General features: G+C 40.6%; 4 protein-coding genes across 4 annotated transcripts; 3 read left to right on the forward strand and 1 right to left on the reverse strand.

Annotated features, from left to right (window-relative positions):
• Positions 1-1,001, forward strand: anapc13 (anaphase promoting complex subunit 13). Its single transcript, XM_061036768.1, has 2 exons — positions 1-278; positions 673-1,001. Exons 1-2 carry the CDS (start codon positions 180-182, stop codon positions 796-798), a joined length of 225 nt encoding a protein of 74 aa, XP_060892751.1. The 5' UTR covers positions 1-179; the 3' UTR covers positions 799-1,001.
• A 287-nt stretch (positions 1,002-1,288) lies between these two features.
• Positions 1,289-7,301, reverse strand: LOC132973344 (lathosterol oxidase-like). Its single transcript, XM_061036767.1, has 6 exons — positions 6,840-7,301; positions 3,499-3,716; positions 3,027-3,159; positions 2,782-2,882; positions 1,934-2,062; positions 1,289-1,702 (listed from the first exon to the last, which is right to left on the reverse strand). The coding sequence occupies exons 2-6, from the start codon at positions 3,706-3,708 to the stop codon at positions 1,433-1,435; spliced, it is 843 nt and encodes a 280-aa protein (XP_060892750.1). The 5' UTR covers positions 3,709-3,716; positions 6,840-7,301; the 3' UTR covers positions 1,289-1,432.
• Positions 7,302-12,236: 4,935 nt separating this feature from the next.
• On the forward strand, positions 12,237-13,244 carry mt2 (metallothionein 2). The gene is made up of 3 exons (XM_061036771.1): positions 12,237-12,383; positions 12,494-12,559; positions 13,009-13,244. The coding sequence occupies exons 1-3, from the start codon at positions 12,359-12,361 to the stop codon at positions 13,098-13,100; spliced, it is 183 nt and encodes a 60-aa protein (XP_060892754.1). The 5' UTR covers positions 12,237-12,358; the 3' UTR covers positions 13,101-13,244.
• Positions 13,245-14,782: 1,538 nt separating this feature from the next.
• steep1 (STING1 ER exit protein 1) lies at positions 14,783-16,128 on the forward strand. The gene has a single exon (XM_061036773.1). It carries the CDS (start codon positions 14,926-14,928, stop codon positions 15,601-15,603), a length of 678 nt encoding a protein of 225 aa, XP_060892756.1. The 5' UTR covers positions 14,783-14,925; the 3' UTR covers positions 15,604-16,128.
• Positions 16,129-17,694: the final 1,566 nt, after the last annotated feature.

Consider the following 17,694-nt stretch of genomic DNA (forward strand, 5'->3'; position numbering starts at 1 on the left):
TCGACGAGCGCCTTCTTGTTACGTTCCGCCGATGTTGTGGTTTTCGGCTAGACACGAAAGAGTGTAATTCATTGGACCTTTTACACCAAGTTTTCAAGCTTGTTAATTTGCAGCTAGCTTGAAGCTAACTCGTCAAGAGGAAAGGAAACAACCACTGTACCCGGAGTCCTGCCAAGAAGATGGACAGTGAGATTCAAAGAGACGGGAGGGTCCTGGACCTCACTGATGATGCCTGGAGGGAAGACAGACTGCCATATGAAGATGTCACCATCCCTCTGGTAGATAGACTACTACACAAGCAGCTAGCGTCTAAAAAAGGTTGTTTACAGCCAATAAAGACAGAATGATTTGATCCATATTAAAGGCAATGATTTGGCTCAAAGATCTACCATCCTGTGGGTGGAGACCAACAGGGCAGTGCAGTACTTTAGGCGAGTAACAAATCTGATTAATCACAGATTAATAAAGGCGCCAGTGGCTTCTTATAAAGTCTCACATAAACAATTATGACACTTCTCTTTGAATATTGTAACAAAAGAATGTTTATTTCAATTGTTTTACATCTTTGGCCTCTCAGATTTTCAGTTTCATCATACTGTAGAGTTGACATATAGCAGAGTTGCCTGTCTGACTTTTTTTATTGCAACTTTTTTCTCTCCTGTTTTTCATCAGAGTGAACTACCTGAGGCTGAGCAAGACAACGGAGGATCCACAGAGTCTGTGAAAGAACAAGAGATGAAGTGGACAGACCTGGCCCTGCAGAGCCTGCATGAAAACACACCGAGCACTGGGAACTAGAAAAACAATACTGAGCTGGATTAAGACTGTTGTGCAAAAAGACGCACGTGCAAGAGGACACTGGATTCAGACAAATCTATATATTTTTATTGGCATTGTATTGTGTATTTCGAAGGATTTGCAATGTTTTCTAGCCAAATATGCAAGAATGCATTTCCCATTTGTAGTTTTAATAAATATTAAATAATGTTGTTATTTCTCCACCTCTTTCAACACAACTTTAATTATTTAATCAAAGGGATGGTCAAAGCTATAGAAATGTGCTGTTCACCCCAATGTTATGCTTTAGGCTAAAAGTAAGAGCACAACAAATGAAGGTTAAGCAGAAAAAATGCAAGTTTAATCAGTATTTTACGAGGTATTAGTAAAGTTAGGCAGTACATAACAAGTGGAACAGGGTTTTTTTGTCTTTAGGCAGTGTATTTAACCATTTTGTGCAGAAATATTTAATTCAATGTTTTTTTTTCTATAGCTTACTTGCACAACAGTCCATTACCTATTTCTCATTTTACATTTCTGCTCCTGATGGATTGTTTTACATCTTGTGCTATGACCCAGGATACTGGACTGTCTCTGTAGAAACCTGCCTGAGAGCTTAATACTACAAAAGGAAAATGTGCCTGGAGCTCTTCCATCACTGGGTTTGTGCAGTCTCCGCCATGAGCTTGCGAATGTGGTCGTGTGGCCCCCTCCCGAGCAGGGCTGACGGATGTCTGTAGGAGTTCCCCAGACGATCCCAGAGCGTGAAGTATTGACCGTAGTTGTAGTTGAAAAAGAGGTGGTGGTCTACGTGGTGAGCAGCGCCATTGATAAGACAAATCAGGGGGCCGGGGAGGCGGTAGTCTCCATCGTGTATAGAAATGGTCCAGATGTTGACAAAGATGAAGAGTGAGAGGTAGACAACCTGCAGTTTAAAGAGTCCAAATATCAGGACAAAGTTTAATGACAGACTAAACAGCATGTTTCAAATGTACTTTTTAGATTTCTTTGTCTTGCCCACACACTGCTCAACCTGAAATAATTCAAAGTTTTCCTAAACACACCTGAAGCTTGTGTAGTCATGATTTGCAGTGTTTAGCTATTCCTCAGACTAAACATGAAAATGTTATGTAAAGAGTGACAGGTAGACCAGCACCTTGTGGAGGGGGAAAATGAAAGGGTAGACATGATAAGGTAAGCTCTGCAGAAAGCCGTCGAGTGGATGGAAGGCATGGCTGGCAAAGGGTGTAGGGATCTTGAAAATATGGTGCTGCTTATGGAGATGCTGATGAGGAGAAATGGATTGAGGTAAAACATGCAGCAAACAAACAAGTCTAAAAAAGCTGTACCGTGAATCTTAGCTGTCTATTCTGTAACTGTAATGGATGTAAAATAACCTATATTCAAGAGAACATGATAAATACATTTCATATAAATATGCAACTACTAAAACAGTAAAAGTTTAGGTTTTAAATCATCTTGTTAGAAAATAAAATTAGCAAGATTTTCAATCTCAAATGTGTTTTTACAACCTGACTTTAGCCATACGATGGATCACAACAACCCGGAAACACTGACATATTCTGACTTCATAAAGTGTGCAGTCCTTCAGCAAGCTGTGTGTTGTTTATTTTTTGAGTCATGTTTGTGTCTTCCTGGCAAACGTTCGTCCAAAAACAGATCTTTTAGGTCTTCATGGTCCTCACCAATTCCTGAAGACACTATTTGACAGTTGACCTTAATTCTCCACTTTTTAATTGTACTTACAAGAGACTATATTAAAAGTAGTTGCTGAGAGAGCCATTGGACAAAACAGAAAATCAAGTATTTGGTTGTAAAATCTAAAACAATGAGCCTTAAGATGCAGGGCGTAAAGCACATCTTCTTCTTCTTCTTCTAAAAACATTTAACAATGCAGAGTCAGGAGATACATCTCTGTGGTTCATCGCTTTCTCTTAAAATATAGGGACAATTTAAGATTAACATAAGATTGCTGAAGCTCACCTTGTAAATGTGCTTATGATGCATGTACCGGTGTATCCAGTAAATACACATGTCAGTAAAAAACAAGAAACCTGCAATGCTCAGAAAAATCCCGGGCCAACCTGAAACACAACAAACCAGTCGGTCAATTATCTTCACAAGCACTAATGATTTAAAAACAAATGATAAATCTTAATCAAATAAGTTAACTTAACTTAAGTTTAAACTAATGCACTGACAAATGTTTCAAAAAAATGTGTTCTCACCCAGAGAAGAGTCAGTGACGTTGTCATAAAGTTTGCTGTATCCCCTGACCTCCCCGAAGAAAAGGAGCACTGTGGGGAAGCTCATCCAGAAGATGGAGCTGGTTCCTAACTGGATCTCTCTTCTCACCTGGTTCTGTCCTCAGATCAAAGATGCAAAGTTCAGATTCAGAGGGATTCTACTTTGTTATCAGATGAAATTTGGTCTAATAGAATCAGAATTGAATAGAATCAGCTTTATTGGCCATGTATGCTTACACAAACACAGAATTTATCTCCAGTAACTGTACTCTCAATGTACAAAGTTAAACATTAAACATAATATAAGCAAAAAAAACACTAATATATACAAGGCTAAATAAGACAATAGTGCAGTGGTGAGTAGTGCAAAAAAATGCTGAGATGAACATGATAATAAATATATAGTTATGTAACAGAACAGTTAATAACAAAATCAGGGTAGCAAAGAGCTCACCTTGACAAACTGTGGATGTTTCATGAGCTTATGGTCAAACACATAGTAGAAGCTAAGAGCACCAAAGCCCAGGTAAATCAGCTGTGCTCCCAGGTTGGTCACCACCCACAGGCTGATGATCTGACGCAGAGCCCCGTCCTCAGGCCACGAGGCCGGGTAAACATACGGAGTGAAGATGACGCTGTCTGCAATGTTTAGCACATGATCCATGGCAAACTCTGTGAATATAATGGACAATATGAATTAATAAAGTACTCCATGAACAATAGTTTTCATACAGCTGTATGTAGAGGTGTGTGAGGGGAAACATAAACAAACCACAGAAGAGGAAAAAGAGGGGATAAAATGATGTCACAAGCAGAGAAGCATTCATGTGTAAAGGAAGCTAGAGTCAAATGTTTCAGTTATTATTATTGTTAAAGTTTTAAAGCTTCATGAAGGCTTTTTAAATGATTGTTAGAATTAAATGGACTTGCTATTTATGGGTGTTGTGTTTACACTTTACATGCCATGATCCACAAACCTTAAGACTTTTCCATCAACCTTTATCCAAAAAAAACCCTTTCATGATTTCTTAGAGTGATTCTGTTTTAGAAGTTTAAGCTGGCTAAGACAAGTAGCCAAATGCATTAACCATTACAAAAAAGAGCACAGTGGCGCAGTGGCGCAGTGGTTAGTGTGCGCGCCCCATGTATGGAGACCATGGTCCTTCAAGCGGGCGGCCCAGGCTCGAATCCCACCTGTGGCTCCTCTCCCACGTCATTCCCCTCTCTCTCTCTCTGTCCCTAATTTCCGACTCTATGCACTGTCCTATCTCTTAAAAAAAAAAAAAAAGAGAGAAAGAGAAAACACAAAAGAAAAGTTATAAGACAATCACAATAAACTGTTACCTCTGGGATTCACAATTGCCGAACAATCATGCTGCTGTAAAAGCTCATCACACTCAAGTTCCCCTTCTTTGACTCTTCTATTAGTTCAACTGAGTGAGGACTTCTTGTCTGTACTCCTGATGCAAATGAAGGCCGCAACTCTCCTCCAATCAGCACAGAGTTTGGATTGTTTTGTTTAGAGACCACTTTGAATAATCTGCTGATTAGGTGGCCCAGAGCCTCAAGCTATTAACACATGCATCTGATCTGTTTGCTTTAACGTTATCTCAGACCAAATCAAACAATTCAGGGGGGGACTCCCCTCCCACATCTCTAGGGTGAGAGCTGGTGTACTGCTGTAAGTAGTCGAGTAAATAGTTGAGCAGTAACATACAAAAACACAAGATTAACACATGTGAACGGAAGGAAGAGAGCAGAGAAATCATCTCAGTCCTAAATTGTTTCTAAGGAATCTAAATCTTTTTCACTCATGCCCTCCTGGAAATGTCTAATTAAAAAAAAAAAATCAGGACGGGCTGTTCCCTAAAATCTTCCCAGTTTCCTCTTCACATATGCATCTCACAGGGGAGAGAACGTTTCCCTGTTGGACAGGTGCAGGGTGTTCAGGAGATGAATCAATAGTTATTCTGACAGGTTTTGCCTTTATATCAATGCTACATTCATTGAACGTATCCTTGTTATCACCTAAAGAGCAGAGAAGAACAAAGGGACAGAGAAGAAGTGAGAATGAAGCTGCTTCACTTTGTGCATAATGATTGCAACGGCTGGGCCCCTGAAAGGCCAAGTGAACGGGTCTGTGCAGGTCCTGGAATGGCTTTAATGATTGTGACATAAGTTAGGTTCACTGGGCACTCTTACAACAGGAACATTACCAAAAAAAAAGGTTCATATCATTTTAAGAAGAGGGGGTTTACATTTTGAAGCAGGCTACATTTTGCTGAAAGGAACAATAAATAAAATGCTTTAAGAGGTTATGAGTATTTAGGTATAATATAATATGTTGTCATTGTTGCTTAAAGGCTTTATATGTGATTTTTTGATCCAGCAGATGTCGCCCTTGAGCACCAGCATGAAACCAAAACAACTCGCGCTGCATTGTTGTGTTAGCATGCTAATGCTAGTGATCTTTATTATGCTTGTATCTTCACACTGCATGTAAATTTACTTGAAATGAGCGTGATCTAGAAACACAGTTAAGCAGTGAGTACAGTATGTTATTCTTCTTTTCTCTAGTCCCTCAATTAAACAACTTTTATACGTGAGGGGAGGAGTCAGCCGGCCGTCCGGGCGATGTAAACAAACTGAAGATAGGACTCTGAAAACTCTGAAAACATCACAGACAGTGGGACTCGGGTGTTACACCCATTGTAGACAGTCATGACTCACAGAGTTATTTTCAGAGGATATACTTGATTTATATTATATTTAAGTGTGACAAATCACATTTTAAGCCTTTAAAATTAGGACCATGTGTATTTTTTTGCTAACCTCCGTGAATTTTCCTGAAACTTAGAAGAAGAAGAATTTATACTTTATTGATCCCGCGAGGGGAAATTTGTTTTTACACTCTGTCTAGTAAACATGCTACACAAACATGAACTGAAATACACACACATGCACAAACAGGATCCTGTGGACATGCACTAATGGAGAGGTCTCAGAGTGAGGGGGCTGCCCTACGGCGGGCGCTCCTGGGCTTGTGGGGGGGGGGGGGGGGGGTTGGGTGCCTTGCTCAGGGGCACCTCGGCAGTGCTCAGGGGGCGGCCTGGCACCTCTCCAGCTACCAGACCAATTTCCGGACTTGGTCCGTGCCGGGACTTGAACCGGCGACCTTCCGATTCCCAACCCAAGTCCCTACAGACTGAGCTACTGCCGCCCACACTGAGCTACTGCCGCCCACAAGTTACCAGCTGCATTCACAAATCAGCTTACCTAATGTGGACATTTCACCAGCGGGCTGGCAGGAAAATGTCTGGGTAAAGTCAGGGGACCTGAACACTTTGGGAAAATCAACCTTTCAGGAGTTTTTTTTTTGCATGTGTGAAAACACCACTGTAGCTTCTCTCTCATATTAAATGCCCAAACTGTAGAAATGAGAATCTTGGTTTCTTTTACTTAATTTATAAAGGTTTAAATCCAAATTAATTTACTGTTTCTGTGTGATGCTTCACCTTTAATTCATGGTGTGATTCTGAATAATGACCATCACCATGTTTTTCATTCTATAATCAAAAAATGATATTCACAAGTGGAAACAAATGAAGGCAGCAACAGAATAAGAACGACAAGTCTGTACACCTGCTGCATGATGGAGCATTTACTACAGAACATATATATGGCACCCTCAGATTTATAAACTAAAGCTAATTCTAGATGAATTTCAGGGGCCACTCCAACAAGTTCATCAAGATTTGAGTTTAAAACTAAAATCATTATGGCTGCTGAACTGACCTGCTTTAGGACCAGAGGCAGTCGTCCAAAGTGTGTTCACGTTCCTGGAAATGAGACGAATCCGCTTTCCTCCACACACAGCGTGACACCAGCAGAAGATTTGTGACAGAGAACACTTGGCCAGAGTCTTCACTGGTGAATGCACCACATGCTGTTGGTGTAAAATATACCGTCCATTTCAAGTTTTCCAAAATTAAAAATAAAACTATACAGTTTCTGTCTGCAGGATTTCAGGGTAACTCTTCTTTGTTTAAATTTGCAGAGGCAGTGAGCATGCTGAGGGGATTCACGCAGACTCAGGCATGTTGGTTGTGCTGGAATGAGATCCCAGCATGCTCAGCAAATAACGAAGGGCTCAGTGACAGCAGCACAACATTATCTTCAAGTCAGTTTCAGAAGAGATCAGATAATATATTTCTATACTGGCTGAAAGGTAATAAACTTAATTTCATTCTGAGTTATTGACTGTTCATCATTAAATTCTATTGGTTATTTTTGTGAAATGGCAAAAACAAGCTGCTGTACAGGATTGCTGCAAACAAAAGTTTTGTTGTGTTTTTATACAATGACAATAAAGCTTCTCCCCCTCACCCCCTCTCTTATTTCTGCCTTTAGGATCAAGTTCCTTCTTCACTGTTTGCCCTTTAAACACACTGCTCGTACACACCTAACACAAGCTGTGACACACAACCCCCCCCACACACACACACACACACACACACACACACACACACACACAGGCACCAACGAGCACACTGCATCCCCAGCTCATGTACACGCAGTGACGATTCTAGAGTCTGTGGGGGCCCCAGGCAAAAATCAATTGGGGGCCCCTCCAACCAGCGTTCATCACTATCATGTCTGCCAGTGTCCTGACGCTACTTCCTTTTTCTTCCTTTTTCTCTTTTCTCTCCTAAAGACGAGTTATTCCTCTTCATTTTTCTTTGTTGACTTAAAAAAATGCTTAGCAGTGCAACGACAGTGAGTGCTGTCAAATGGTGCCCTTTTAGGGAGGTTTTCTAATGTCGTTGCAAAATGTGCACATTTTGGGCCACTGCTTTGGTTTAAGTCTGTGAACCCTCAGGAGCACCCTACAGGTCTGGGGCCCCAAGCTGTTGCCTTCCTCACCTACAAGCCAGTGAAGATGGTGAATGTAGGCCTATATGTTGCACCATTAAAATGAGCCGTTCAGAACACGTCCATCTTCACGTTTTGACACTTTTATTAAAGAAGAGGCCCTCAGCTCAACACGAGCTCACTATGTTTTTCGACCTACACATAAAGGGACAGTGCCTTATTTTTAAAGGGTCGGTAAAACATATGTTTTTCCTCTATACACAGTAAATAAGACAAACAGTACAGTACTGTTTTTTACTTTTTTTTTTAAAAAACTAATTGTATTACAAATATGAATTAACTGAAACACTCCTGGAAATTAAATACTAAAATTGGTTCTCGGACTCAAAGTGCTGCCAAACATTCAGCTGCTTCCACTCGAATAAACATGTATTGCACATTACCCATATTGCACAAGATCTGCAAAAACACAGCATGAGAGATAAGATAAGAAATGTAAAAGAATATGAACACCATGACGCTATTGCATCACCCACAGCCTTATGAAACATTGTTCAGAATTTTGACTGTGGGAACAAAAGAGTCTTCAAGGCGGTTCGGTTTACATCCGGGGGACTCTGTATCGTCTGCCAGGAGGTCGAAGCTCATACTCAGAGTGGAGGATGTGATACGGGTCAGACTACACTCTCTGTGCCAGTCTGAGAACAGACTGCTCATATATTGGCTGGAGGGAGAGGCTGAAGAGAGAGGACACCATATCCCTTCAGAATACGGCCTGAAAAACAAACTTCTCAAATATGCCTACATGATGGCTCCAAAGAGTTACATTTCCTCCTATAGGTAAGCTCTCTCTTTAAAGGGGCAGACGTCTCCCTCTAGTGTTCTCGGACACAAACAGCACCTCTGTGCCACTTTTGGTTCAACTGATCCGATAGCCTCGGGACCCACTGACCCACTGGAAGATCGGACCCAAATTTCTAAGAATTAAAAAAAAAATGAAAATGTAGGCTATGAGATGAAAACACGACAGCCAATCTTTTGTCTTTGAAAGAAGTCAAATGATGATTCAGTTTTTAATGAGTCTGATGAAGAACCGGTCTGACCTAAGCGTCACTATCATGGGGAATTTTATTGGAGCCTTTCAGTGTGATCCATCTTTTTATTTGTTTTGCTTTTTTCAGTGAAATTCTTTCTCGACTCAGCACCTGCCCTCTTTGGTTTGGATTTCCTCGATTGTCAGACATCATGCTTTCATGCGCCAGCAGCACACTGAGGTTTTCGTTGTTATTTTGTGACCTCAGCGTAAGAAAACATCACATCTCCTGAAGTCCTCTGCCCCTTGTGCGCACAATTTAACTTGTTAGACAAGTTAGATGATAAATTGTGCGCACAACAGAATACCTTGTGCTCACAAGTTAGATTATAATGTGTTATAATTGTTTTTTACACTTTGGGATTTCAGGGCTTCATAGAAAACACGTTTTCAAAGTCATATTTGTATTTCACCATACCAGCTGGCAAAATAAAAACTTCTTCAGATGAGCAGTGTTAAGGTGCACTGCCGCCACCTAGCGTCACCTAATGAGTCTGAATAAACAACACCATACTACATGCCACAACTTTCGTTCCCCTGACAACCACGACCCACTAAAAGAAAACACTGAGCGACCCACTTTTGGCTCCCGGCCCACTAGTTGAGAACAATGAGTGTACATGGATGATGGATAATACATTTCCATGGCTGTTTACTCAATATCCACAAATATCAAAGTAAATCACCGTTACAAACCACATGTTTGAAACTGCATGTTTAAATAAAATCCCTAATCAGGGCTACCTGACTTGAATCAGTGTTCTGAAGTGTTTTCTGAGTGGGGTGCCTAATCACAACACTTCACTAATCACCTGCTGCACTCTCCAGAATCCTCTTTAAATCCTTCATCATAAACACTGCACAGATTAGGCTCTTTGAATAATTGCCCGGCTTTTCAATTTGTTAACACAATCAAAAGGCTGATTGTGAAATAAGAATGAGAAGCAACTTAGTTTAGGCTCGATTACCTCGATGTTGTCAGCAATATTTGAAACTTCTGACTCTGATCCAATTTTTCTAAAACTTTTTTCACCTCAAGGCATTGAGGATGTTTCAGTTTAGTTCATTTCTTCTTAATAATCTTTCTGCTTTGATAAGATTTGTTTCAACATCAGTGTGACTGGCCTGTGTGCTCTGCACTTTAACTGTGAGAATTTTTGAAATTCAGAAGTTGCTTTTGTTTGTATTTAATAAGATGGAAAAACATGGGCTCACAAACTTTAAACCATAGCAGTGGATCTCCTCAACACTAACAGGAATAGCGTTTCTCTCTAGGCTCTATCATATATTTCTACAAAGAAGCACATGTTGTTTTTTATGATCCCTTTCTCTTTTAATCAGTATTCGAGATGTTTCTTCAAAGTTGCACTCAGCTCTCAATCTTTGTATCACTCGTGACACTCAGTGAATTACATCTGTCACAATAATGACTCAGCCCATTATGTCCTCACATACAGGAATCATTTTAGTGGAAAAACACAGCCGGAAGGTGGCGAGCGCAAAAAGGACAAAGCTGCTTCAGGTTACAAAAAAAAAAGCTCGTAATCAAAAGATGTACATGGATATTGGTAAATGAATAAAAAGGGAGCTGAGACTCAACAAACGAACATGTCCGTCATCGAAGTGAGCTTGCCTTTTGGTGTCTATTGGATTCAAATGATAGGCCACGAAATAGGCCAATTACACTTTTAGAATTCAGTAAATTTCATCGTTAATTTGTAGAAATGTGTAGGCTTTAGCCTGAATATAAATAATTACGCTTTAATTTATGTTAACAGTCATTTTGCATTGCTCCTGAAACCACCAGCAACAATATACATTTACAATAAATGCAACATAAACATTAAAATCCCCAAAGAGTCTCACTCGACTCCTGGATAGGATTATTTCCTACAGTAGACGGTACGTAAATGCATCACATAACAACAGTCTATTTACATGGTTCTGCGAGGAGACGCGGCCGGGTGCAGAGGAGCAGAGCGGCGGGAGGAGGAAGAGGAGGAAGAGGAGAAGAAGAGAAGAAGAAGCACCGTGTGCACAGACCTGGTAACATCGAGACACATTGGCCCACAGGGAAACATGTTTACATGAGATTTAAAATAAAAGAGACCAAACACCGGCAGTGCCTTTCTTATTTAGCCTGAACGTTATGTCGTGATATTGACATTTTTATACAAGGCTAAATATAGGAAATGAAAAAACCTTTGAATGTCTATTAAGCTACCTAAACTAAAGATAGTCTAGTCTGTTGTTTAAAAAACAAAATGATAGGCCTATTTGGAACTATATGCTGTGCAAATGTAATTAAAAGGAAGTTAATAATTAGGCTACTTAAATATAAAATAATGTAATTTATGTTTAAATTAAATTCAAATAAAGTTAAATAAAAGCAGAGTAAGGACTGGTGCAAATATATCAAATAAAAACATTTGCTCTCTTCCAGTAAACTGCAAACTTAGTAGGCTATACTGAGTTTTGCCTATATTTCAAATTATACAACTTGTCTTTGAGTGTTTCAGCAGAAGATATGAAAATAATGAATAATTATACACATGGGCTAACTTAAGAGGGTTAACGAACAGTTCTGTTGTTGTTTAGACATGCAGTGAATTATTTCAAATGAACCGGTCATCAAGCCTTAAATAACTCTAAACTTCTAACAATTTCTTCTGCAAACCCATTTCGACAAGCTATGAATGTCTAGTCGAAACCTTTGCACACGTTTTTCCTCCTTGAATTTGTAAATCCGTGCGCAAACTGTTCGTGATTTATTGATCTGCGCTCAGTGTTGTTCAGCACATGCGTGTTTATGGATTTCAAACTTTGGTGATATTTCACTCATTTTGCCCAAAAGTTAACAGCTTAACTCTCTCTCGTGGCATCACACCTTTTAAAATGAGAGTATGTTATCCTTATAAGAGACACAGGTTGCATTCAGGATTCCCAATTATTTCTAAAAGTAGGTTAAAAACATGAACTTTGGTAGACTGGGTCCCATATAGGCCTAATGAAAACAAACATGTTTTTCTCCGTGTAAACAAACACGTTAATTATTCCGGCGTTTCAATAAAAGGATTCCAGGGATCTTACGTAATGACAGACAACATGCCAGCTCCCCCTCGCCTGGGAATCTGTGTGTTGTCGCTCCTACAACAACTCGTGTGCACAGACCTCTTTGTGATCATCCACTACGTGTCTGCGTGCAGCGTGACACGCGCGTTTTGCACGCGGTACTGTTGTGTCCAGGACGCTATAAAAGAGCTGCTCCCCGTCACTGTCACATACAACACTCACTCGAGCCTGACGACGACACACCTTCACTCCAAGAAACACCCACATCAACTGAAAAATGGACCCTTGTGACTGCGCCAAGAGTAAGTGATCTTTGTCAGATGTCATGGTTGTTTTATATCCTTCATGTTTGTATGGACTCTGTGTCTCTGGCGCACAGACTGCAGCTCATTTGTCTTGTTTGTGTTTCTAGCTGGAACCTGCAACTGCGGAGGATCATGCACTTGCACAAACTGCTCCTGCGCTAAATGCCAGAAAAGTAAGTGAGCTAAAAATCCTGAAATTACCCGTCGAGAGTAAACCATCACTTGCTGAGTGAATCGCAGCAGAGATCAAATAGCCTCACAAATGATGCCACACAGCCTATTTATAGCTTGCTTAATTATTCACCCAAAGATGACTTTGTTCCGTCTATTTTCTATAATTTTAAGCCATTTTTCTTTGTAGCAATGTAGGCTGATTCCCTCATTCTGTGCCAGTCCGCACTAAATGACTTTGCAGTGCTTGTTTGTAAATCACCTTTTAGCTTAGAGGTAGGCCTGTGGGCTGCAGCTCAGGTGACTTTGATTGGCTTAATGGTGATGTGACGTGTGAGGTCTCGAAGAAGAGTTTCTTTCTTAATAGTTTGTGTCGTTAATAGTGATGTCCTGGTGTAGAGTGGTATTCGGGTTTTACATGACACTAATGTATGATGTTTTCACCTTGCAGGCTGCTGCCCATGCTGCCCATCCGGCTGCAGCAAGTGCGCCTCTGGCTGCGTGTGCAAAGGGAAGACCTGCGACACCAGCTGCTGTCAGTGAGGAGCCTGGTCCTCATCAGCCCTCCTCTACTCTCGCGATGGCGCCTATGTGATCCACTCTGATTTGATTGCAGTTGCAATCGTCTCTAAATAGTGATTTTTGTACTCGTCTTTGTTGAAATAAAGATGTTTCCGTAAAAATTAACTTTACTGTTGTCCTGGTTTGCTTGTGATGACAGTTTCTTTGTATATAGGCTCTAAAATGAGCTGATGCTGAAGGGTAGAGTCATGGAACCAAGGTCACACTAAACGGTAGGCTATTTGCAAGGCTTTCAATCCTTGAAACTCATCCGGTTATGGCTCCAGCTTTCATAAACTATTTAACAAATGGGAGAACCTGGCCTAGATATGTCATGTTCCCTTTCTTTCCAGACAGCCGAAATGGGACGGAAATCTGGTAGCTTCTCAAACCAGCCTGATAAGAATGTATAGGCCTAAATTTGAAGACTTTCGTGGGATTACTTTAACGAGGTGTGTCGATAATTGGGTGCACCTCAGAGTATTTTGCATCCCTTAGGTCTAATGTTTCTCCGCTCTAGTCTATAGAGCTGTGTGGCTCTTAAGTAGACTATATCGGGAAAAAAATACTTAAAGGAAAACTTGTTTGTAACTCACATCACTGAGTTTCCCTCAGACACAAAACTCGGGACGGTTGCTGTGTAGCCTTATATAATCACTGACTTTATTAAAAAATGTGTGCGTGACACAAATCCGCTGGTAGGCCTACATCCCACCTGTGTTTATTGACTGAGGTGTTGTGTCTCTATTGAATTAGGGCAGTGCACATTAATCAACATTGTTAAAACTGAAGCTTTTCTTATGCCATCGTGTCAATAACACAGGTGTTCAGAGAGGGGCGTGTCCACAGAGATGACATGAAATCTGATTGCAGACTTTGTGAAGAGGTACCATGATGGAGAGCTGGTGGTCACTAATATCACCAGCCTCAGCAGTGCATGTAAAATTTCCACAAACGTTATGCCACCCCTGCATGTGTCAGTGCCCCAGGTGGGCCATCCCAGTCATAAAGGTGTGGACACGCCCCTGCTTACAGGACAATGAAAAATAAAGCAGATACAATTTCTAAACTGCAGAATTTTGCACCCCCCTAAATGAACTCTACAGACACTTGAGAGTCTGTTTGCAGGTCATGAGTAGGCCTAGGCAACACAGGCTAATGAAAATAGAATAGAATAGATGTTTATTGCCATTTGCACAGGTACAGGACAGTACAGGTACATTGGAATTGCGTTTCTCCCTGAGTCAGCTTCTACAAAAAAAAAGTTTAAATGATATATAAAATAGAACAGCATTGTAAGAAAAAAAAGACAGCTAAGTGATTTAAAATAAACTGTACAGAAGTTATACACTGTATTAAAGCAAAGATATAATACAACAAAAAATATCAAAGGGGAACACTGTACAATGAAATGAAAATATAAATATGTTTTCTTGTCTCTAACTACATCTCTTAATGCGAGTCTACAGAATAATAAGGACACTTAACTTTATTAAGTATAACTTCAAATACTTTGTCATTGCATATCTGCAACCAGAAATAAGATTAATTCTGTTTTTTTAAACACTTGGGTGCATGTAATTCTCCTCAGGTATGCATGATGAATAATACCGTCCGTTAGCGGAACTTTGTGATTACGCGGAACAAAGAGTAGACGCTTTGAGTTTCCAGTCGGACCAATATCCGTGGCGCACACAGGAAACGCTTCGTTCCTCGTATGTTTTACTTGTGTTGTTGTCGTCATGGTGGTTCAGAAGTAGCATTTAACACGGCTGTATCATTGTAATAATACTTGTTAGAGGTGAAAATGCCGAAGGTGGTGTCTAGAAGCGTCGTGTGCTCGGACACCAGAGACAGAGAGGAGTACGACGACGGAGAAAAGCCTCTCCATGTGTACTACTGCCTGTGCGGGCAGATGGTTCTGGTCCTGGACTGTCAGCTGGAGAAACTGCCCATGAGGCCCCGGGACCGAGCCAGGGTGATCGACGCGGCGAAACATGCCCACAAGTTCTGCAACGTGGAAGTGGACGAGAACACGTACATCAAGAGGGCCGAGGGCATCGAGAGGCAGTACCGCAAGAAGTGCGGGAAGTGCGGCCTGCTGCTCTTCTACCAGCACCAGGACAAGAACAACCCGGCCACCTTCATCGTGGACGAGGCCGTGGTCAAGTTCGGACAGGGCTTCGGCAACACCAGCGTCTACAGCCAGAAACAGCCGGAGGCGCCCAAGAAGGTCCGGGTGATGATGACCAAGAGGACCAAAGACATGGGCAAGTTCAGCTCCGTCACCGTGTCCACCATCGACGAAGAGGAGGAGGAGATCGAAGCCCGAGAGGTGGCAGACTCTTACGCGCAAAACGCCAAAGTGATCGAGAAGCAGCTGGAGAGGAAAGGCATGAGCAAGAGGAGGCTGCAGGAGCTGGCTGAGCTGGAGGCCAAGAAGGCCAAGATGAAGGGCACCCTGATAGATAACCAGTTCAAGTAGAGGGGGGTCTCTATAGGAGGGGACACTCTCTGGACATCCTCATTCTGTGGACTGGTCAGCTAGTTTTATGAAGGACAATATTTAGACTTATCGAGAGGACTGATTGTTTCCTTTGGGTGTTTGTTGTATTTTATGTTTGGGATCTTGGGAGGATGCAAAACTGCATATTTCTTCTATCCTCTAAAACTTCAAATAAAGTCCCGTCCCTGTTAATACCCTGGTGTTTGAGGCTCCTATGTGTAAAGTTTTGAATAGTCTGCTGATCAAACATAAGGAGAAAAAACAGCAAGACACATTTGTTGAATTTGTTGTTACCAATATCTTATTTTTATACACGGATAAATATTCTTTCAAATAGTCTTCCCATCTTTACTGTGCTCAAGTAAATAAAGGCCTGTCTCATATCGACACCTGTCCCAAAGAAAGACCGGCTCATTTCACAGACTGAAGCTAAGAGAAGCCCGGGGTATTAGTTGAAGTCTTACGGGGATGCTATTTTGTACAAAGATAATAAAAAATGTTTTTAAAAGTATTTGTTGTTGGTGTTATTTGTACTCTAAAGGTATTTGAAACTGTGACAGTTTTTGATCTTAAATATTTTTGGCCATGTCCTTTTGTAAATGTGTGTTGTTGCACACTTCCTAAAAAGTCTTAAATGAAATACCTCTAAAAGGAACATGTATGTTAACATCTTACAATTCTGATAAAGGAGGAATCATTTATCAGAGTGGATCTTTAACAAGAAACTTCACAGACATGTTGTGGGGAGCTCTGAGACTTATTTAGACTTGTTGAAAAGGAGGAGAATATGTGACCTTTAAGACTGTTGTTTTGAGGTGAGGCTTATACAGAAAATGCATCTAAAGTTCAAGTTACTTTGTGTTTTGTAAATTACTCATTTTCTCCTGACTTTAGTGCAACATAAATCGGCCTTCTTATCAACCACATACTGAATTTGAGAGTTTCTTAAGTTGTGACCTTAGGCCTACTCAGGTCACTCCCTGCTGCAGCTGACGCTGGTGATGCAACTTGGTGACTTGGTGCTGGGCGGGGCAGTTTGGCAATGACAGCTGGACGGAGGAGAGGGATGGAGGGCAGATAGAGGAGCCATCAAAATCACTAACCCTTCCCCTTTGTTGTCTGAATACTCCAATGTTCTCTATCTGGTAAAGGTTTATTGACCTGGTTTTGTAAACTGGTTGAAAAGTAGTTTAATATGTGACCGGCATGGTATTGTGACAACCCTAGTATTTAAAAAATCAAATTATTAAGAAAAATATGCAGCTTTTATCTATTTATCTATTCTTATTGCATAATGTTTGTGATTTAGAGAGATGGTAAAACAAAAATGTTTTGTCCTTTATGTTCCCCTTTACAGTTCTAACCTAAAAGACAAGAAGAAGACATTTCAATTTTAAAGGATTACCAGAGCCTACACCTTAGGGTCTGAACTCATGATAACATGTTTATAAAGGCTCTGACTTGTTACAGACAAAAGGATATAATCAATGAGTAGAACTTAATATCTTAAGTAATCATAAATAATTGTTGTTGCAGCAGATTTCTACAAAGCTGTCGGCCTTCACTTACAGAAGACATCCTCATATGTCACAGTGGGGAAAAGCAGATCTGAACATAATGAAAGGACGAGAGGCTGGACGTCATTCAGTGATTTCACATGATCCTGCAACTGCACCTCTCAACTCACTGCTGAATTGTGAAATGTCTAATGTGAAATCTGAATCAACAGAGTCATCTTCACTGACATTAACAAATACCAGAAGGCAGTAAATATGTTTATTGTTCATGTGTTTTATTTTGAAAGAGACATTTTCACTTAATATCCAAATACAAACAGAAAATATGATTTCATCAATAAATCAAACTATACAACTTTATTAGGTAGGTGGTCTATATCACATGGTGATTCATGCAGGAGATGTTTGCAGCTCAGACGATAAATGTTTGTCACAAAAATTCAGCACATCACAAGAACAATATGTTCTGTTGAATGAATCACAACCTGGACTTCAAAGTGTTTAAGGAAGCAGGTGTTTGAACAATGCAGAGGAACGTTTACATAGTGGTACA

Source organism: Labrus mixtus, chromosome 4 (assembly GCF_963584025.1).
Source record: "Labrus mixtus chromosome 4, fLabMix1.1, whole genome shotgun sequence".
Classification (NCBI taxonomy): Eukaryota; Metazoa; Chordata; class Actinopteri; order Labriformes; family Labridae; genus Labrus; species Labrus mixtus.

Bases quoted from the DNA above. Each gene is read 5' to 3' on its own strand.
- anapc13 (XM_061036768.1), top strand. From the start codon at position 180: ATGGACAGTGAGATTCAAAGAGACGGGAGGGTCCTGGACCTCACTGAT. The intron at 279-672 runs GTAGATAGACTA...GTTTTTCATCAG, and splicing joins AAGATGTCACCATCCCTCTG to AGTGAACTACCTGAGGCTGA.
- LOC132973344 (XM_061036767.1), bottom strand. From the start codon at position 3,708: ATGGATCATGTGCTAAACATTGCAGACAGCGTCATCTTCACTCCGTAT. The intron at 2,883-3,026 runs GTGAGAACACAT...GTTGTGTTTCAG, and splicing joins CGTCACTGACTCTTCTCTGG to GTTGGCCCGGGATTTTTCTG. The intron at 1,703-1,933 runs GTGCTGGTCTAC...TTTAAACTGCAG, and splicing joins TCATTTTCCCCCTCCACAAG to GTTGTCTACCTCTCACTCTT.
- mt2 (XM_061036771.1), top strand. From the start codon at position 12,359: ATGGACCCTTGTGACTGCGCCAAGA. The intron at 12,384-12,493 runs GTAAGTGATCTT...TTGTGTTTCTAG, and splicing joins CCCTTGTGACTGCGCCAAGA to CTGGAACCTGCAACTGCGGA. The intron at 12,560-13,008 runs GTAAGTGAGCTA...TTCACCTTGCAG, and splicing joins CTGCGCTAAATGCCAGAAAA to GCTGCTGCCCATGCTGCCCA.
- steep1 (XM_061036773.1), top strand. From the start codon at position 14,926: ATGCCGAAGGTGGTGTCTAGAAGCGTCGTGTGCTCGGACACCAGAGAC.